This window comes from Penicillium waksmanii, assembly GCF_028829765.1.
Source record: "Penicillium waksmanii strain IBT 27052 chromosome Unknown utg000001l:1.0-4852451.0:1.0-4856178.0, whole genome shotgun sequence".
Taxonomy (NCBI): Eukaryota; Fungi; Ascomycota; class Eurotiomycetes; order Eurotiales; family Aspergillaceae; genus Penicillium; species Penicillium waksmanii.
This window is the reverse complement of record NW_026643248.1, coordinates 1,984,682-2,003,231: the sequence shown is the minus strand read 5'-3', so window position 1 is coordinate 2,003,231 and position 18,550 is coordinate 1,984,682. Positions and strand designations below refer to the sequence as shown.

At 46.9% G+C, this 18,550-nt stretch overlaps 6 protein-coding genes across 6 annotated transcripts; 4 read left to right on the top strand and 2 right to left on the bottom strand.

Annotated features, from left to right (window-relative positions):
* Positions 1-209: 209 nt before the first annotated feature.
* Positions 210-1,331, top strand: N7481_000707 (casein kinase II subunit beta; the record flags this gene model as incomplete). Its single annotated transcript, XM_057259926.1, has 1 exon — positions 210-1,331. One exon carries the CDS (start codon positions 210-212, stop codon positions 1,329-1,331), a length of 1,122 nt encoding a protein of 373 aa, XP_057127758.1.
* A 690-nt stretch (positions 1,332-2,021) lies between these two features.
* Positions 2,022-2,999, bottom strand: N7481_000706 (SDR family oxidoreductase; the record flags this gene model as incomplete). The annotated part of the gene is made up of 2 exons (XM_057259925.1): positions 2,022-2,401; positions 2,522-2,999. The coding sequence occupies 2 exons, from the start codon at positions 2,997-2,999 to the stop codon at positions 2,022-2,024; spliced, it is 858 nt and encodes a 285-aa protein (XP_057127757.1).
* Positions 3,000-5,191: 2,192 nt separating this feature from the next.
* Positions 5,192-6,453, top strand: N7481_000705 (oleate delta-12 desaturase; the record flags this gene model as incomplete). The annotated part of the gene is made up of 2 exons (XM_057259924.1): positions 5,192-5,251; positions 5,305-6,453. The coding sequence occupies 2 exons, from the start codon at positions 5,192-5,194 to the stop codon at positions 6,451-6,453; spliced, it is 1,209 nt and encodes a 402-aa protein (XP_057127756.1).
* Positions 6,454-9,349: 2,896 nt separating this feature from the next.
* On the top strand, positions 9,350-10,885 carry N7481_000704 (pyridoxal phosphate-dependent decarboxylase family protein; the record flags this gene model as incomplete). Its single annotated transcript, XM_057259923.1, has 1 exon — positions 9,350-10,885. One exon carries the CDS (start codon positions 9,350-9,352, stop codon positions 10,883-10,885), a length of 1,536 nt encoding a protein of 511 aa, XP_057127755.1.
* Positions 10,886-11,903: 1,018 nt separating this feature from the next.
* N7481_000703 (uncharacterized protein) lies at positions 11,904-12,218 on the bottom strand (the record flags this gene model as incomplete). Its single annotated transcript, XM_057259922.1, has 1 exon — positions 11,904-12,218. One exon carries the CDS (start codon positions 12,216-12,218, stop codon positions 11,904-11,906), a length of 315 nt encoding a protein of 104 aa, XP_057127754.1.
* A 55-nt stretch (positions 12,219-12,273) lies between these two features.
* On the top strand, positions 12,274-13,548 carry N7481_000702 (MATE family efflux transporter; the record flags this gene model as incomplete). The annotated part of the gene is made up of 2 exons (XM_057259921.1): positions 12,274-12,666; positions 12,739-13,548. 2 exons carry the CDS (start codon positions 12,274-12,276, stop codon positions 13,546-13,548), a joined length of 1,203 nt encoding a protein of 400 aa, XP_057127753.1.
* Positions 13,549-18,550: the final 5,002 nt, after the last annotated feature.

The window sequence follows — 18,550 nt, the reverse complement described above, 5'->3', positions numbered from 1 at the left end:
CGCAGCCGTTCAACATCCAAGCCCCTCTTATTTTCGCTCGACGAGTCCGCTTCGTCGTCGCAATCCTCTCCCCCCCAACGGCTCTTCCCTTAAACCTCGGCAACGTGTCGAGAGAGACAGGTTCGGCGTTGGCCGACGGCCTGGACAGGCTGGATCTGAGTCAACTGTCTGAATCGACCCTTTCCTCATCCGTCTCCGCCTCATTCGATATGTCGTCTTCAGAGGGTGCCCCGGAGTCATGGATCTCCTCATTCTGCTCTCTGATGGGCCATGAATTCTTCGCAGAGGTGTCGGAGGATTTCATCGAGGATGACTTCAACCTAACGGGCCTGCAGTCACAAGTGCCCATGTATAAAGAGGCCCTGGAGATGATTCTCGACGTCGAGCCAGAGGAGGACGAAGAAGAAGAGGAGGAAGAGGAGGAAGAGGAAGAGGACGAGGATGAAGTCCTTGATGACGAACGTCCTCTGGGATATCGGAGAGCCGGTGACCGGCGACACGCTCGTGTCGCGAGCGACTTGAGCGTCATTGAGAGCTCTGCAGAGCTTCTCTACGGACTAATTCACCAGCGCTACATCACCTCGCGACCCGGAATCCAACAAATGCTCGAGAAATACGAAATGCAGCACTTTGGCGTCTGCCCGCGCGTCAACTGCAACGGGTGCAAGGTTCTCCCCGTGGGCCGATCTGATACTCCGGGTCAGGAAACCGTCAAGCTATTCTGCCCCGGTTGCATGGACATCTATACACCCCCCAACAGCCGCTTCCACTCCGTCGATGGAGCCTTCTTCGGCACGACATTCGGCTGCCTTTTCTTCATGACCTTCCCCGACCTGAGCATTCGACCCCGACTGGACAACTCCTCGCTCTCCTCCCTCTCAAGAAACGCCTCGCAGCCCGCCAACCGTTCCCCTGCCGCCCAGGGCCCCCACCGAACCCCCACACCGGAGCACCAACCCGTCGAGATCAACGGCGTGCACACTCTCAACTTCTGCCCCGGCCTCGGGCGCGACAAGACCTATGACCCGAGAATCTACGGATTCAAGGTCGCGGAAGTCTCAAGGGTCGGCCCTCGCATGAAATGGCTCCGATCGAAGCCAACAGATATGTACGATCTTGACGAAACGACCATCTACGAGAAAACATTCAACCTAAACAACGTTAAATCCGACGAGGGTGATCGCGACGGCGACACTGAAATGAAACCCGAGCAATCCCAAGACGTCCTCATCGCAAACCGCAAGAAAGCGCCCATGCGGCGGCGGCGGCAACAGAATGAGCAGCAGACTGCGTCCGATAAGATGAGTGTGCAGGGCGCCGAGATCGGATAAACGGGACAGGTCAGGCCGGGACAGCCAGCGGCGTTGGCGTGGTTTGGCATGACATCCTCAAGCTCGAGGCCTTGAATCTCTATCAATTGAGCGTCGCATCTGCAACTATTTTCTCTCCCAGCGCGGGTGTTTCGAAGCGACGACAGCTTAGCTTCTTTGGTGATATTTTTCTCATAATCCGTTTCCAAATGTATGTGGCGAAGAGGAGGGGGGCCATATCTCATATCTATCTGCTCCATTGCATGTTTTGCCGAAGGATTATGTTCGCGGGGATGTGCTGGGGAATTGATGACGATGACGACAAGACGATGAGTTTGTTTATCATGTTTCCTTTTTTTTCTGCCCCGATCTCTATTTTCCTGTTGCTATCTCTTTCTTCCTCATATCTGTTCAAATGGGATATCTTCTTTGTCGAGTATTGTTCGTCTTTTGGCTTTGGCTATGCATCTTCTCCCGAGTCATATCTACTTCTTAGCCAATTCAAGATCTTTCAATTAAGTCTTCAAACTTGCTCATAAGATCAAATTTACCGGTTCGAAAACAAGATTCAATTCATTTCAGTTCAATTCATGCATTTACTAGTAGTGGGAATCCGGCGATGTAGTGAACTAGCACACTTGAAGCACCCGCAAATCTATCAACACAGCACACTCAACTTACTCTATAATCTAACTATACCTATCTCGCCATTCAAAAGCTAGTCGAATGAGAAATCTCCTTCATCCGATCCAAATTCTCAAGCAACGAGTTCGCCTTGGACTGGAACCGCGCAAAACAATCCGGACCAAGTATCAATCGCTGAAGATCTTCCTTTCCCGCACCCATACCAGTTCCACTGACAACTTCGAAAATCCTCAACGCTGCCTTTGCAGGATCACCTTGCTGGGTTCCGTCGTGAGCCTTGAATGCCTGCAATGTCACATCCACAGGCGTCCCGGTGTAATCGTCTCTCAACCCAGCCGCAGGTGTTGCGAAAGAGGAAAGGAACTTGGTTCGAAATTGCCCTGGTTCGACGATGAGGACTCGAATATTGAATGGTTTTAATTCTTTGGAGAGACTTTCCGACATGCCTAGAAGTTTATTAACAGTAAGGGTTAGTCATTCGAGTCGATCCGTATCCACGGCCCATAACCTTGCGAAAGGGATCAAGCAGCGGCGATGACAGAAAAGAAAGCTTGAAGAACACTCACCCTCAAGCGCAAACTTCGACCCGGCATACATAGCACAACAAGGCAATCCATCAATACCAGCAATACTGCCCACATTAACCACCGTCCCAGACCTCCTCTTCCGCATAAAAGGCAAAACACCCTTAAGCACTCTCACAGGGCCGAAAACGTTCGTGCTGAATTGCTTTTGGATCTCCTCCTCGCTCATATCCTCGATACTCCCCAGCAGCGAATATGCGGCATTATTAACGACGACATCGATGGTGCCGTCGAAGTGGGTTTCGATTGCTTCTGTTATGCGCTCACTAGTATCGGTGCCGGTTACGTCGAGTTCTATCCATATGCCGCCAAGTTCGCTGATTTGCGGATATTCGATTGCGGCTTTGGTTGGGTTGCGTGCTGTTGCGAGAACTCGGTGGCCGGAGCGAAGGACTGTTTCAGTGAGGATTGCTCCTAGGCCGGAGGATGAGCCGGTTATGAGCCAGGTTTGTTGAGGCATTGTGCTGATGGAGTTCGAGTTGTTCCGAGTCTTTTTGGTGTATGTGATAGGTACTAAATAGTAGGTTGTTGTCCGAGTTATTGTTGTTATTCCCAAATAACGTATGACAGTGTCAGTTATGAACTATTTGTACTACAAGTAACTCATTCGATATGACGTTCTTTCGGAGTTTAGATACTCGACTTGCTATCGTAAGGAAACTTCGTAGGAGCTTCGTGGACATAGAATCGGATATAGCGGGGTTTTGATTTCTGCCCTCGCTTGATTGGATGTCTTTACGAACAGGCGGGGGTAAGCGTGAAGTTGATTACCAGAAATGGCGAGTTGCGCGAAGCTGCCTGATGGAAACGATGATAGAGGTTCCTTGCTGGAGCTTTCTCGGATTTAAGCTTCTGGTGGAAGCTCGGAACGATGAAAATATGGCAACAGAGGAAGGCGATCTTGTACTAGTATGCCTGAGGCCGCTCAGCCTCGACAGCTTCAAAGTACTAGTATGATATTTTGCATAAATGTTGAGCCATTGGGCATTTTGCGTATGCTGTTCAGGAAATAGTAATCGAATATGCAATACAAGATTATCACCATCCATGGATACCAGCATTTTCCTTTCGACTGCATCGCCTCCTTTTTTTAGCTTCCCGGACACTCGAAGATATACTAGTAATTGAGTCAATAGGACAAATCCAAAAATATGCTGTCGAAGATCTGCCTCATCGTATAGTCAACTAGTCAGCCCAGGTGATTCGCATATGTACAATTTTGAGCCTTGTTTCAAAGCCAGTGTTTTGAGTTCTCATTTTTCAAACATACCCCCAGAGATCTGGCCTGGTGCCACATTTTGATGAATAATCATTTGATTAGAAAGCTACGATAAGGAGAATGCCAATAAAAAAAACTTCTAGGCAGACGATAAGCACATGCAAAATTGCACGCAAGTCCAACGAATCAGCCAACAAATATACTTTGTTAGTCATGAATTTCATGGGTTTCAAATATCAGAAAGTACCCCGTCGCTGGGCAAACAATTGATATAGGGCCGTTCTCTTGGCGATTGCTACCCTTTGGCTTCGTGGAGGAAAAGATCAACCCCAGCGTTGTGGAGCTAATTGACACTGCGCCACACCCCGGGGAGACTCGTAAGAAAAAATGGACACGAAAACGAATCCATCGGAAATTTTAAGGTGTCGAGCCGAGGCTGAGAACACCTGTGATCATGGAGTTCTCCCTCGTGCTTCGAATTGAATTATACGAAATGGCAAAAAAAGAAATTCAAACTAGCCTCGTGATTTACTTTCAAAGGTGAGCCTGAAAATATTTTGCACATGATATCGGAACTTTTGTTCTCGAGGAATCCGACACCGAATTTGCCATTCTCCTGTGCTCGAGCATTATTTGAAATTTTCTTTGTTGAATCCTTAGCCTTGGCGCTTCGTCTGCTTCGGGCTAGTTTCCCCCATATCGCCATAACCTCCTTGAACACAAATGTCTCAACAACTTTGCCCCGTGATCCTTCGCGATTTTCTCCCTTTTCTTGTCTGTTATATTCTTTCATTTTGCATATAGTTCTTTCACTCACGACGGTCTACTCCCCATTGGCTATATCTCATAACACTTATGCATGGCCGTTGAAGGTGTGGCTCAGGGTGGAAAGCAAAATTTCGAATTTCGGCCGATCTCTACGAGTAGTACGAATCGGGAAACTCCAAATGTTTCTAAATTGAGGCAAAAAAGGGCTGTCAGGGGGAAATCCATTAGGACTAGTGATTAGACTCAAACCTAGTAAAACCTCCCGGGCCTATGAGATGCTGTCTAGGAAATGAAATTAAGCGCAAGGTGGAGAACACCGAGAATTTCTCCATCGGAAATCCGCGATAATCAACGTTTTTCTATTCCCTTCTGTTGGGCCACTAAGCGAGTCTCAGGGATACGGGTACGGTTTAAGGCTCCATGCGATGAGATTGGTTGAATTCTGGCTCCATCCATGGATAGGGGCCGCCACGCCATCTAGAAGGGGGCTAGAACGGCTCCGCATAGGGCTCCGTTTCTCGGATACCCCAGGGGCCAATCAATTGAGCATTGCAAATCATGTACGGAGTATCCATAGATAAAAATTCTCTTAATAAGGGGCGACTCTTTGATCTTTCAAATGCTTTCGTTGTTGCTTTCTTGAGTCAGTATCATCAGACGCAAAAATGGCTTCTACAACTCAGACCGTGCAGCCTATAGTCTGCCAATTGAAGGGCGAGGCCGAGGTACTTACATTTATTCCCCAGAATAACTTATCACCAATACTGACTTTGCAAAGGCTAAAGATCTCACTTATGGAGCAATCAGGGAGAAAATCCCAGCTCACTGCTTTGAGCGCTCCGCAGTGAAGTCATTGGCATATCTCTTTCGTGATATCGTCTATGCATCTGTGCTGGTTTACCTAGCTCTCCAGATTGATTATCTGCCTACGCCACTTCTCCGGGCTGGTGCCTGGATTCTCTATGGCTTTGTTCAAGGCTGTGTTGGTACCGGAATGTGGATCATTGGTCACGAATGTGGTCATGGCTCCTTCTCCGAGTCTTCTGGTCTGAACAACTTTGTTGGATGGGCGGTCCACTCCCTTCTTATGGTGCCTTTCTACTCTTGGAAGATCACCCACGCTAGACATCACCGTTACCATGGCCATATTGACAAGGACACCGTCTTTGTTCCTCCAACTGAATCTGAGGTCAAGAGCCAAGAGCCCACCCTTCTGAGCAAGTTCGTCGAGCTTGTTGAGGAGACACCTCTCTACCATGCCGTCACCCTTCTGGGACACCAGATCTTCGGATGGCAACTCTATCTGCTGTTTAACGTCAGCGCCGGCAACAAGAGTCTCCCCGACAAGGGAACTTCTTCGGGTCCTCGCACTCTCCGAAACAGCCATTTGGACCCTCTGGGTTCCCTGTTCACCAGCCAACAGACCAAGCTGATTGCGATCACTGATTTGGGCCTGTTGATTGTCGGAGGCACTTTGTATTACCTCTCTACCTTCATGGGCGCCTGGAAGATCGCGCTCCTGTATGCTGTTCCCTATTTCTGGGTCCACCACTGGCTGGTTGCCATCACCTACCTGCACCACACCCACCCTGATGTTCCTCACTACGACGAGAACTCATGGACCTTCGTCAAGGGAGCCCTTGGTACCGTCGACCGACGATTCGGCTTCATTGGACGTCACTTCTTCCACGAGATCATTGACTACCACGTCGTTCACCACCTGTTCCCGAAGATTCCTTTCTACCACGCGGAAGAGGCGACCAATGCCATTGTCCCCTTCCTTGGCGACAGCTATCGCATTGAAGAGGGATCATTCCTGAAGGACCTTGCCACCACCTTTACTACTTGCAAGGTTGTCAGTGATCCTGATGCGGAGGGTGCCTTACACTGGAAAGTCCCGGCATCGGCCAGCAAAAAGCAAAACTAGAGTAGGCGAATACTCGGTGTGTTCGTCCTTTCAATTCAATCTTGTTACTATTAGAGACAATAGACTAGACTAGAGTTCATACATTTTTCGAGCTTTCAGTACCTGTGAACATTTCCATCAACATCGCATTTTGCCGCACGGTTTAGAATTATACTTAGGTCCACTGGTATTGATCAAATTTGAAAGTACTGTCGATGGGCCAGATATATTCCTTTAAGAAAAACTGACGACGGAGGGTGAATTCTACCGCGGATGATGGGAGTGATGATGATTGAAGTATGTGATAGGTGAGAGATGATCAAAAAAGGAGGGAGGCTGTAGTAACGTAATTCATATACGAGTCGGCCACACAAGCGAGCCGGCCACCCCAAAACAAATAGTAAATGCAATTAAATACAACTTCATATCTCAACAACTATACCCATTTATAATAAGATATTGGTAGTACAGTATGTAGATAGTATTTTTAGCCTACTGGTAAAGTATAGAAAAACTACTAGAATCTTGGAAGTATTAGAAGAGATATATATATTTCTGTGCCCAATGTTAAAATTACGCAGTATTTTATTGTAAAGCATATGAAATAACCATCTAAGTTGCTTAAAACTAAGATATGTTATTTCATATGCTAGGAAAGGCCTATATTATAATATTCAAGTAAAATCAAGCTACAGTGGTTGAAATGTGAAGTGGTAATTTATCGCATTTACTATGTGTTTTGCGGTGCGCCACCCGCTTGTGTGCGCCATCCGTATGGGTATTACGTTAGTTAACGTAATTCCAAAGCGAGCTGGCCACCCACCCGAGCTGGCCACCCCAAAACACATAGTAAATACCATTCTCTGCCCCTCTATATTTCAGCCACCAATTTTTAATGTTGTCTAGTTTTTAGGATACTGGCTTTTCTCTACATCAGACATAATATATTTAGGTATTGAGCTACTCAGTTTAATATTTTATTATATTACCATAAAATACCATGTAATTTAGACAGTTAAGCGAAAAATATACATACCTCGTCCGTTAATTGTCCTAGTACTTTCATACTCTAACAAGGATTTTTAAATACTACTCAGACTTAATAAGTTTATTTCCCGACTTAAGTTACACCTGGTTGTTAAGATATGAAGTTGTAATTTATCGTATTTACTATATGTTTTGGGGTGGCCAGCTCGGGTGGGTGGCCAGCTCGCTTTGGAATTACGTTATAGGGTGATCTTCGATGCCTGAGGCATCGAGCCTCAACAAAGATTAGTACTACAATATTTTGAATCAGTTGGTCTAAAAGATGATAAAGGGTTGATTTGCTAAATTCAATACACTCTGTTCAGTTTGGAATGCACTTATTATGAATGAGCTTTTCCTGGTTCGAGTGGAAGCGAGTCGCCCCACCCGATGTACAATAGTACATATCAAGGGATGTGCTGGGTGGCGAGACTGACACCCTAGTAGGATGTGCGGTCGATTGTCATACGAATTCACGCACGATAGAAAATTAGAGAGACATATTGCGCAAGAAAGTCTTAGATCTGAATCGCTTGTAGAAGAAGAATGTCATGAACAGCTCCAAAGACTCGAAAATGGACTGAAAGCTAAGTTTTCGAAATAAACCTTATACAGTCGTCTTTCAACCTGTCTAATTCTGGAACTCATAGTTCACGTATTGCTTTTTTACTCCCGTCGAGGAATCCATGGAGATGAAAAATAATTACGACTAAAACCTTGGAAGTACGTTCCACATCGTGCAGAATCCAAAGCGCTTACTAAAGACTCGAGACTTCTCTGCTACTCCGAGTCCGTATTGAAACATCTACATATGTCTTTCAAGACAATGGGGTTTGGGGAAGGAGGGGGTTTTCAAAAGAGTCGGCAGGCTTTTGGTTGCATTGAGATATGTACAGTATAATGTCGATATCGACTTTCGGCTATTCTCGCCAGGGGCTATTGACCTGTGCGCAAGCCATGCATATGTACACGTTAAAGTGGTGCGACAAACTGCAGCCATGATCAACAAACCTCAGCCAAGCTGAGAGGCAGGTCAGCTCCGAATTGACCAATGAGAGATCTACGCAGTTTACTGCCCTGGGTTAGTCATTAAATAGCTCTTAGCTGATCCTCGACGGATTTCTGCAAGCGATCGGGGCAATCTGCTGTCCCACGTTACACAACTTCCATGCTGCCTGGCGGGTACAGGGTACCTGTTCCCTGTCCTGCAAACAGCATCAACCTACTAAATCTTACGCCATATTTCTCTAGGGGTCCGGAAAGGCAACATCATCTATGGATTCTTTTCGAAATTCAAGTCGCTTGAATAGACGGTGGAATATAGTATAATGATACCCTCAGGGGTCCTGAGCGCTCCCTGGTGCTACTGAGACACGACCAAACCTAATATTCCAGAGCTGAAAGTGTCACTAGTACTGTATATGTATGTCTGTAAATTTGATCTTCAGTTGATTCCTGCATGCAATTGGCGGGTAATAGCTCACCAAGGCAGAGGCAACTCCACGTTCCTGGGCGTTCGCTGTAGAGTGGGCAAACCCAGGTACTAAGTCGGCAGAAGAAACCAAAAGACGGGCATAAAAAATCAATTTTTTGCACGTACACCCTTCCACCTCTCTTTATGATTGGTCGCTTGATGTGAAATATGCCGCCACCTCACATCCTATCCTGTGGCCGGCTGAGGTTTGTGGCCCGCTGAACTAGACGCCCCCTTGCGATTTTGCTTATTCTGTGTGCATGAACAGTATCTCAGACATGCGAATAGTTGGCCAAATGCATCACAACCAGCCATTCCATTATCAATAAGGTCTCTTTAAATTGAGCTCGATGGAGATTCCCCTTCTCGATTGTCCCAATTTTTTTTTTCTGCCTTTGTACGGAGTAGCAGCACATCATGCCTACCAACGGACCAGAGACTATCACCGATGGAGGCCTCGCCCCGATACTCAATGAGGCTCGCTCATTCCTCTCCCATCTATTCAGCATGGACCCAATGAATCCAGAAGAACCTATAATGCGCACACTGGATGGTCCAGGGATCGCCAATGTCCAAGAAATGGCCACCCCTCGTCAAGAATCCTGCGAAGTCTCGAAAACCCTCCAAGAGGCCTTCTCAATCTTCGATAATCGCCTTCGCCACGACCATCCTGCTTGTTTCGCGTACATGCCGGCATATCCATCACCCCTTGCGTGGATTGGTGATTTGCTCACCTCCGTTTTTAATGTCAACGCTGCGATGTGGAATAATAGCTCAGGCCCAAGTGTGGTAGAGAATACTCTCCTGCGTTGGCTCGCGGACCAGGCTGGACTACCTCAATCCGCAGCGGGGTGTTTCGTGTCTGGGGGTTCAATGGCCAACATGACTGCAGTCGTCATGGCCCGTGACAATACGCTTCCTCAAAACCGTCGATCCGATGGAGTGGTATACATCTCCGATCAAACACACATGTCTCTTGCCAAGGGCCTGCATATGGCTGGATTTTGCGATTATCAAATTCGCACCCTTCCGACCGACCAAAATTTCCGTTTCGACCTCGAATCCCTGAGCCAGGCAATCCTCACAGACAAAGCAAGCGGACTGCTACCCTTCCTTATTGTTGGCAGCTGTGGAACTACAAATACCGGCAGCATTGATCCACTCCATGGCCTCGCCGATTTGGCCGAGAAACATTCAATGTGGCTCCACATCGATGGTGCCTACGGTGCTTCAATCTCTCTCTCTAAAACTAACCGTTATCTCGCCGATGGACTCGGGCGAGCCGATAGTGTTTCCTGGGATGCTCATAAATGGCTCTTCCAAACCATCGGGTCGGGTATCCTCTTGGCTCGGGATGGCTGGAAACTTGAAAAGAGCTTTAGCATGGAGGCCGACTATATTCGAACGACAAGAGCACCGGATGGATCTACGAGCTTCTATAATGTTAGCCCAGAGCTCAGCCGCCCGTCGAGAGCTATGTCGCTTTGGTTCACTTTGAAGGTCTTGGGACATGATCGTATCGGGCAGATGATTGACCAAGGAGTTATCCTTGCATCTACCGCGGAGCACGAGCTCCGTCGGCTTGGAGACTGGGAGATTGTTTCTCCTGCAACTCTCAGTGTTGTCGTATTCCGATACAGCCCCTTCGGTCTTGTTATCGACGAGAAGGAGCTCGATGCCATGAATGTTGCAATTTCGAAGCGACTAATCGCAGAAAACATCGCTGCCATCTTCACTACAAAGCTTCGTGGCTGCACTGTTCTTCGGCTATGCGTGATTAATCCACTGGTGCAGCAGGAAAATGTGAGGAGAATTCTTCAACAGATGCATCGAATTGCCCAGAAAGAATTGGCACTGAGGCCTGGCCTCATGGAGTCCTTGATTTCTCCAATTCACTTGCGTCCTGAAAGTCTCACCGCGGTGACTGCTCAGCCTATCGCTCAGCAGGAGTGATTGTGCAGTGCTAGTTATCTGGTGAAAAGAAAATTAACTCTGGAACTGTGACTCGGATTGAAATGGAAATTTTCGTTTTTGTTTTTGTTTTGCTTTTTGCTTTTTCGGCGTACGTCGTTTCTTCTGCGATTGTCTGCTATTGGTCACTTTAGCATCGCATTGCGTTATTCGATGTTTGGAATCTAGAACGCGCCCTCATTCGGAGGATTAAGCTATGTAGATACTCTAGTATATACGCAATTTAAAATATCAAAAATCAGAAGTTACTTAACACAGTTCCCCTAAGGATGCCCCGTGATCAAGATGTAGCTACAGAAAGGGATAGGAAAGTGGCGAGTTATTTTCTCGCTGGGCACTCAAAGAACCGGAGCAGTAACTACTCGAATTTAGTCGGAGAAACAGGTTAAGCAACAAAAGTACACATTTCAGCTCAACTCGGTTCCACCCATCCACTAGAGGTATTCACGGCAAGGGATTTCAGCCAGCCATGTCTGTTCTCTGCAGACTTGCGTGTTTCATGCAGCCACCTGCTTTTAGATGCACATGCCGACCAGCCCCTCCATCCATCTTCCTTTGTGTTAATTCTTTATCTTGCCGAGGAATACCTAGCTGGCTCTCTTTGATTCGATTTAACTGTGTCTTCGAAGGAGAGTAAGACATTGCGTGATGTGAGAAATAATATGCAAATTGAACATGCTGTACCGCACGGCTGTGGTACAAGCCCACATCGCATATGCTGTGTAACCATTCAAATTTAATCCAATAATTAATTTTACTTTTTCCCTCGCAGTTGCTATAGGCCCACCGGAGTTTTGTGGGTACTCCTTACTTTTTTCGGGTGAAACTGCAGCACAGCTACTCAAAATGAATAGTTCATGCACGGTCATGATCTTCAGCGCATACAACGCGAACTTGAGATGTCATAACCATGCAGCTTTGCTTTTTTTTGTTGATTTGGCAGGAACGCCACCTGCGGGATTCACCTGAAGTGGCGAACGTGTCTCGTATTCTGAGTTTTTCATAAATGCTCACGGTCGGGACATTTTTCTTGCTGTTCGAGAAAGCTCGCACCTTTTTCGCGGTATCGCAAGTCCTGTGAACTGGATATGACTCCAACATCAACAAGTCCACCTAGCTCCCTTTGCAGGGAGCCCATTTGCAGGGAGCCAACGGAAACATCGACGCTTTTAGGCTCCCACAAGAACCCAGATCCATCAATATATGAGGTGAAACCATCAAAAGGGTGGAAGGACGAGGCGACCATTATATTTAAAGATGCTGTGCCTTTAATACTGGCGCTCTCCTTGCAATATGCTTTAACCGCGTCAAGCATATTGTTTGTTGGGCATATTGGCAATGCAGAAGTGGGCGCCGTGAGCCTCGCGAATATGACTGCCACCATCACTGGGTACTGCATTTACCAGGGGTTCTCAACAGCGCTGGACACTTTATGTCCCCAGGCATACGGTTCTGGAAAGAAACTACTGGTCGGGCTTCACCTTCAGCGAATGTCGATGATCTTGCTTCTGCTCACCATTCCCATTGGCGTTCTATGGTTCAACTTCACAGCCATCTTTCTCCGAATACTACCTGATTCTGAATATGATGTGGCAGTACTGGCGGGACTATATTTGAAGATCGTTCTCGCAGGGGCACCCGGATATGCATTATTTGAAGCTGGAAAGCGATTCTTTCAAGCTCAAGGGTTGTTTACTCCTATTCTGCTGGTCCTTGTGATCTGTGCTTCTGTGAATGTCTTCTTGAGCTGGTTGTTTGTCTGGGTATGTCCGACCGATCGCCATGACCGATAAGTAGTAAAGCATCGCTAATTTGAAAATTCCACCGCCATACAGAAATTAAACTGGGGGTTCGTGGGCGCTCCCATCTCAGTCTCAATCGCGATGGATCTCCTTCCAATCCTACTTGCCTTATACGTCTACCTGTTTCGAGGCTCCGAATGCTGGGTGCCAATTTCGAAGAACATATGGAAAGGATGGGGCCCAATGTTTCGTCTTGCCATTCCAAGCTGGCTCATGGTCGAAGCAGAGTTTGCCACCTGGGAAGTCATGACTTTGTCGGCATCTTACCTAGGAACACGAAGCTTAGCAGCCCAGTCAGGGCTGACTACTGTAACCTGTTTCGCCTTTTATGTCGGCTTTTCCGTTTCTGTCGCAAGTGGAACTCGTGTCGCCCAGCTTATCGGTGCAGGTATCCTTGAATCGGTACAAACAGCTACGAGAGTAGCATTCTGCGCCGCAGCTTGTGCTGGATTGTTCAACTTCGTTGTCATAATGGGTCTCAGAGGAGTCTTGCCTCCTTTATTCACTTCTGACGTTGATGTCCGCCACCTGACCTTTACCACACTTCCGATGATCGCTGTTCTATCCACACTGGATCCAATCGTCGCTTGCTTGACTGGCATTCTGAGAGCAATTGGACGACCTGCTCTAGGAACATCGGTACAAATTCCAGTATACTATGTACTAGCAATCCCTTTGGCCCTGGTTATGGCGTTTCGTCTACACTGGGGTCTCTTGGGGCAATGGGGTGGATTATTAATCGGACAGTCCTTGGTTATTGTGATAGAAAGTGGTCTGCTTTGGTATATGCTGGATTGGGATAAGGCTGCAGAAGATGCCTATCAAAGAAACTACTCGGTCTGAGCAATGTGGAACATTCAACTCGATTTTACAACTTTTCAGATTGTACCTAACCTTGGAATGCCAGGGGAAAGCCCGACTCTGTTGCGCAATACACCAGACAGTCACTCACCCGGGCAATCTTCAGAATATTATACTAGTACTTACTAATGCAAACGCAAGGTCCGGAGGAGAACCTTTGTTTCCGGAGGAGAACCTTTGTTTCCGGAGGAGAACCTTTGTTTTGTGAAATGCTTTTGAGATGAGGAGACAACCTCAATTCATTCCACGAAGCAACACTGTACATAGCACGCGCGCAGATCCCTGGTTCTTCAGAATAGGATTTCTCTCTCACATACTCGTGTGCAATGCAAGTTTTCCAGTTGCATTCATCTAATAGTTTATAGTACAAAGTCTAGTCTCTAAAAACGAAAAGGAATATAGAAACCCCGGGGTCCAAAGCTCAGCAGATGCCGATAACTTATATGGGCCCTTGAGATAATGCCCCTCGAGTCTCCTCCGTGCACTGCAGGCAGCAGCAATGGGGCACCGCAAAATAGATACGGCGCCAGAATCGAAGCCTCTCGTCTAGCTCATCTATAAATCTCCAATCACGCGTTTCAGAATGAGATCGCAGAGCATCCTCGACGGCTACACAGTTCCTAATGGACCTCGATGTAGTTTCATCGTCCGAATGATCATATCCATGAAGGGTCAACTTCCCAATACATCTATAAAGCATGTCCATCTTCCATTCGCTTCTTTGTCTTATCTTTCTGTCTCTCCTAACTTCAGAAGCTACCTTGGTAAGAGCTTTTCTGATTGCATCGCATTTCAAATGAAAGCATCGACCAGTGCCGTCTTTCGCCATTTCTTTGTATCTTAAATAGTCACTTGATATTTGATGCAGTATGATTACAACGCCTTCCCAGTTGTAATTAACTCTGCGTAATTTGCCCCATTGTCTGATATAATTTATAGTCTGAGCACGATTCATCTCAAATGTTTGGGACTCCATTGCTATGGTGGCTTCTATGGCGCTGTCTAGATTAACCACTTGAACTTCTGGAGGAAAATAGTCGGTAGTATTGTTGTCATTGGTTTCGGTGGAGTGGATAACATCCGAATCGTGCTGGTGGAGAATATCGAGATGAAACCGTGGAGGACTCATATTGGATCTATTGCGTGCAATTTCGAATTTTGGTGCAAATTTTCTCGAGAGATCCAGCGAGTTTGAAGATTTATATCAGGCGTTTAGAATTTTCACATAGAAGAAATGATAACTTTTTTATGCTAAGACCTTTGTTTTCAAACAATAAGTATCATTGACAATGAAGACCATCGTGTCCTGGAGTTCATTAATCGAAGTTTCGATACTATATTTGCTCCCAAAGAGACACTCACTGAGTCCGTTCATGAAGTAAACGATCTAAAAATATCGAGAATTAGATGTGATTTGATTAGCCTTGATATATTTTCGATGCTTTCACATTTACTCTGCTCTTTCAATGGTACTTCACAATCTTCTTTCGATCTTTTCCATCGAAGGGGTAATCTCTTGTTTGAAACCGGATGGCTTATAACAATTTCGTCACTTGGGAACTTTCTCAGGTCTCATTCTTCACAATCTCCCTTTAGCACCTTGAGTATTGCATTGCAGGCGAGCTCAGATCTAAAAGAGGGGTAGCCTTTCGGCCATGGGTCATTCCCATCGACAATGAAGAGATTAAAGAAATATCAAAAAGTCTCTGATTTTCCTTTCAACACATCGTGACTCAAATCCAAACTTTTCTGTCCTTGTCGCGGTTTCAGATGTTGGCTGTGCAACGCCTTGAAACAAAGAAACCATCGTCCGGAAACCAGTCTCTTACACATAAAGAATAAATTTCGATAGGCATGGTCTACATGTTGCGCTTAATTATCAGTTTGAGATCATTTGAGTCTCGCAAATATATGTTCGCCACAATATCTTTACCATTTGCCTATTTGGGATCATGCAACTGCAGAGAGGCAAAAAGTGTAATCCTGAATTTTGCGCCAGAGAGATTTGGAAACGCAGCTAGTCTCGTTTCTTGTCAAACGGTTAAACCTAGGCCCACGGGCTGTACAATTCAAGCCTTGAAGTCCACCACCACGTCGACAAAGTTTCTAGCTATCGCTTAATCATTCGGAGCGTTTCCCAGCACCAAGCCAGGAGGCTTCTTTCACCGCAACAAGCTTGCATGCAGCGTCAGCATCCTACTATTATGGTATGGTAAGCTACTCAATTCGGCCATTGTACCACCTGAAATGGAAAGGACATTACAGCAGTGGGGCACAGGGAGACGGTCAGGGTCTGAGGCTCTGGGTCATTCTCGCGGGAAGCCCAGCACCGACACCGCTGGTCGTATTCGATCTAGCTGATCCACTACCATCCCGCAAAAATAGCCAACACTACTATATTTGACTTTTTGTTTTCCAGACCCCGCCTAACTGCATTAACCACGGAGCCATCTGAGTATTTTTAGCTACGATCGAACCAGTTTGTCAAGATTGGCGAGTTGCATCAACGATGGCAACTGCTGGTCTGGAATGTTCAAGGATACTTAGTTATTTATTGCAGTAAACTACAATATGCACCATGAACAGTTAGCGTACACCACTTAAGCACCTTTTGTGTGGGTATCCTTAGTCAGATGCCCAGCAACTTACACAAACACAGTGCTTACAGACATAAGCCACCAACTAATAAACCCATGTTGAACGCAAGTGACAATACAATGTTCATGCGAAACACCATCCAAAACTACAGGGCTTTTGCGTTGCCCACCATCTTTGGAACATTTTCAGCAAGCAGACATTACCCCAATTATGAAACTGAAGTCTGTTGCCCAAACCATCCTCGAGCCAGCCATCGGAGCATAAGATAAGGTAGTACGTACTAGAGACCCTGCTGAGGCTATGCCCGGGACCCAAAAGTAGGCCGGATAGGCGAGTTGCAACACGTGTAGGCCACGTGGAGGTGACCGATAAAGAAAATGCGCAGTGTTGGTTCTGTTTGTACTTCTTGGCTATGGTTATTTCCGTAAGTTCTTGCAGGATGATTTAGAATGAGGGGCAGGAGCACGGCAGATCGATTGCATAAGCGATGGAGCATGATGATTTCATCATCCCATCTCTAATGTCGCTCCTCGATGCCCTGGGCCCCTTGTCAGAAACCAGGAGAGCGGGATGCTTAGATAGACAACAAAGTGCTGGTGCGGGACGAGCTTTCAGCTGGTAACGCCGGTATGGCTAGCGTGCTTGGTAAAGTTAGAACACGACCCTGTGGGTTTTGGTTCCGACCTTCTACGATAGGATTGTGACGCCAGGCGGGATATGTGAGATACATTGGATAATTCTGGGCGTTTTGGACGTGCCATATGATCGCTATGCGAAATGGGCGGCCCTAGTTCAGTGAAGAATGTCGGAAATCACGGTTCAAGTTTAGGCCGAAGTTGACAGGAGACCGAAGATTTTGTTCAAGATTGACTCAATTAAACCATGTCCATCTTGCATAAGGTCGTTAGCTAGACAAAGCGCGCGTCCAAAGCTCTTACCTAGGGCGAGTGGATCGGGGAGCGTACGCGATGCCACCAACGCTGGGCGCCTTGTCCGACATCGCCGCGATTGGAGCGACGAGCATCGGGCCTTGACCCGTGGCAGGCCGGTATGGAGGGGTAGTGTGACAGGATACATGGCTTGCCTTCGAATGGACACCCCAGGAGCTTTTCCCAGATCCGGTTGGCGACCCGGTTCATTCTGCATCCAGTGTAACAGGGTGAAGGAGATGGGACACCTCGGAGTTAGCCGTGCGGGTGCGCGGACTGGGTGTTCTTTTGGGCCCTTACTCTCCCCCAGTATTCAAAGTATGTGCGGGTATTCGGTTTTGACTTTCAGTGACACGAACCAAAATTAGAAAAGCGAGCCAACCATCCAGAAGAGAGGGACGGACTGCTGCGTGTCATCTCCTCCGAGAAGATGGGGGGGGGATATTGGGCCAGGGATGCCTGCAGCGATTGTCCACCGCCAGGAACCTTTTTCTAGGAGGTTGTTAGAAGGCCCGCTATGCAATCCCACCCAAGCATCCGGGGTCGAGCAGCGAGAGTGATTGGTGCGAAGGGCTGCAGCAGGGGTGATGGGCCCAGGATGAGGGTAGAAGGCTTGCAATTCCAGCCGGGGACGTGGGCGTCATGAGCGGTGAAGTCGATACGCCTGCTGCGCACAGAGATCCCCGAAACGGTAGGGGAAGGGTTGGCTGATCAATTCAGCCCTACCCTGAGGTCTTTGCCCTCTGCAGTAAGTGCACTAGTTTGACAAAATGACCAGGTGTCCCAGTGTGCTGGTGTTCTGGCTGAACAAGGCTGTACATAGTACTCACTCGCTGGCTGAAAACACAAATACCTGATTAGAGTGTTTTTATTTTGTTTTTAAATTGTGTATTTATTTCCACACGTCCAAAAGAAAACACACTGCCCCAATCCAGAACAAGACAATGCCAGTGGATTGGTTGCCTCTCCCCCGGATTTCGGGCTCGGGTGAAATACAAAGCGAAAAGGAGAACGGGAAAAAAGGAGAATCCACAAATAACAAAAATGATTAAATTAGTACTAGTATTGTATGTAAGCAAGCCGACCTTCCTAGCTAAGTATGCATTACGATAAATACTAACATAGAGCGGGGAATTACATACTAAAACTATAGCGGCTAGTTACTACCTCAAGGTATGTATGAACTAGGTAAGATTGTTCTTTATCTAGCGCCTTGTTCAGGGCAATCAATCATGCTCCAAAAACAACCCGCCCGGGTAAGCACCTTGAGAGTACGCCGCATCCTATCTGCAGATGACGCCAATCCCACAATGTACAAACAATACCCCACGACCTGTCGTAGAATCATAGAAAAAGAAAATATTCATTTCTTTCCTCCCTCCAATGTTACATCTAGGCCATTTCACATACAAAGCACTGTACCGCAAGACTGAACAAGGCTAATCCGCGCGAGGATT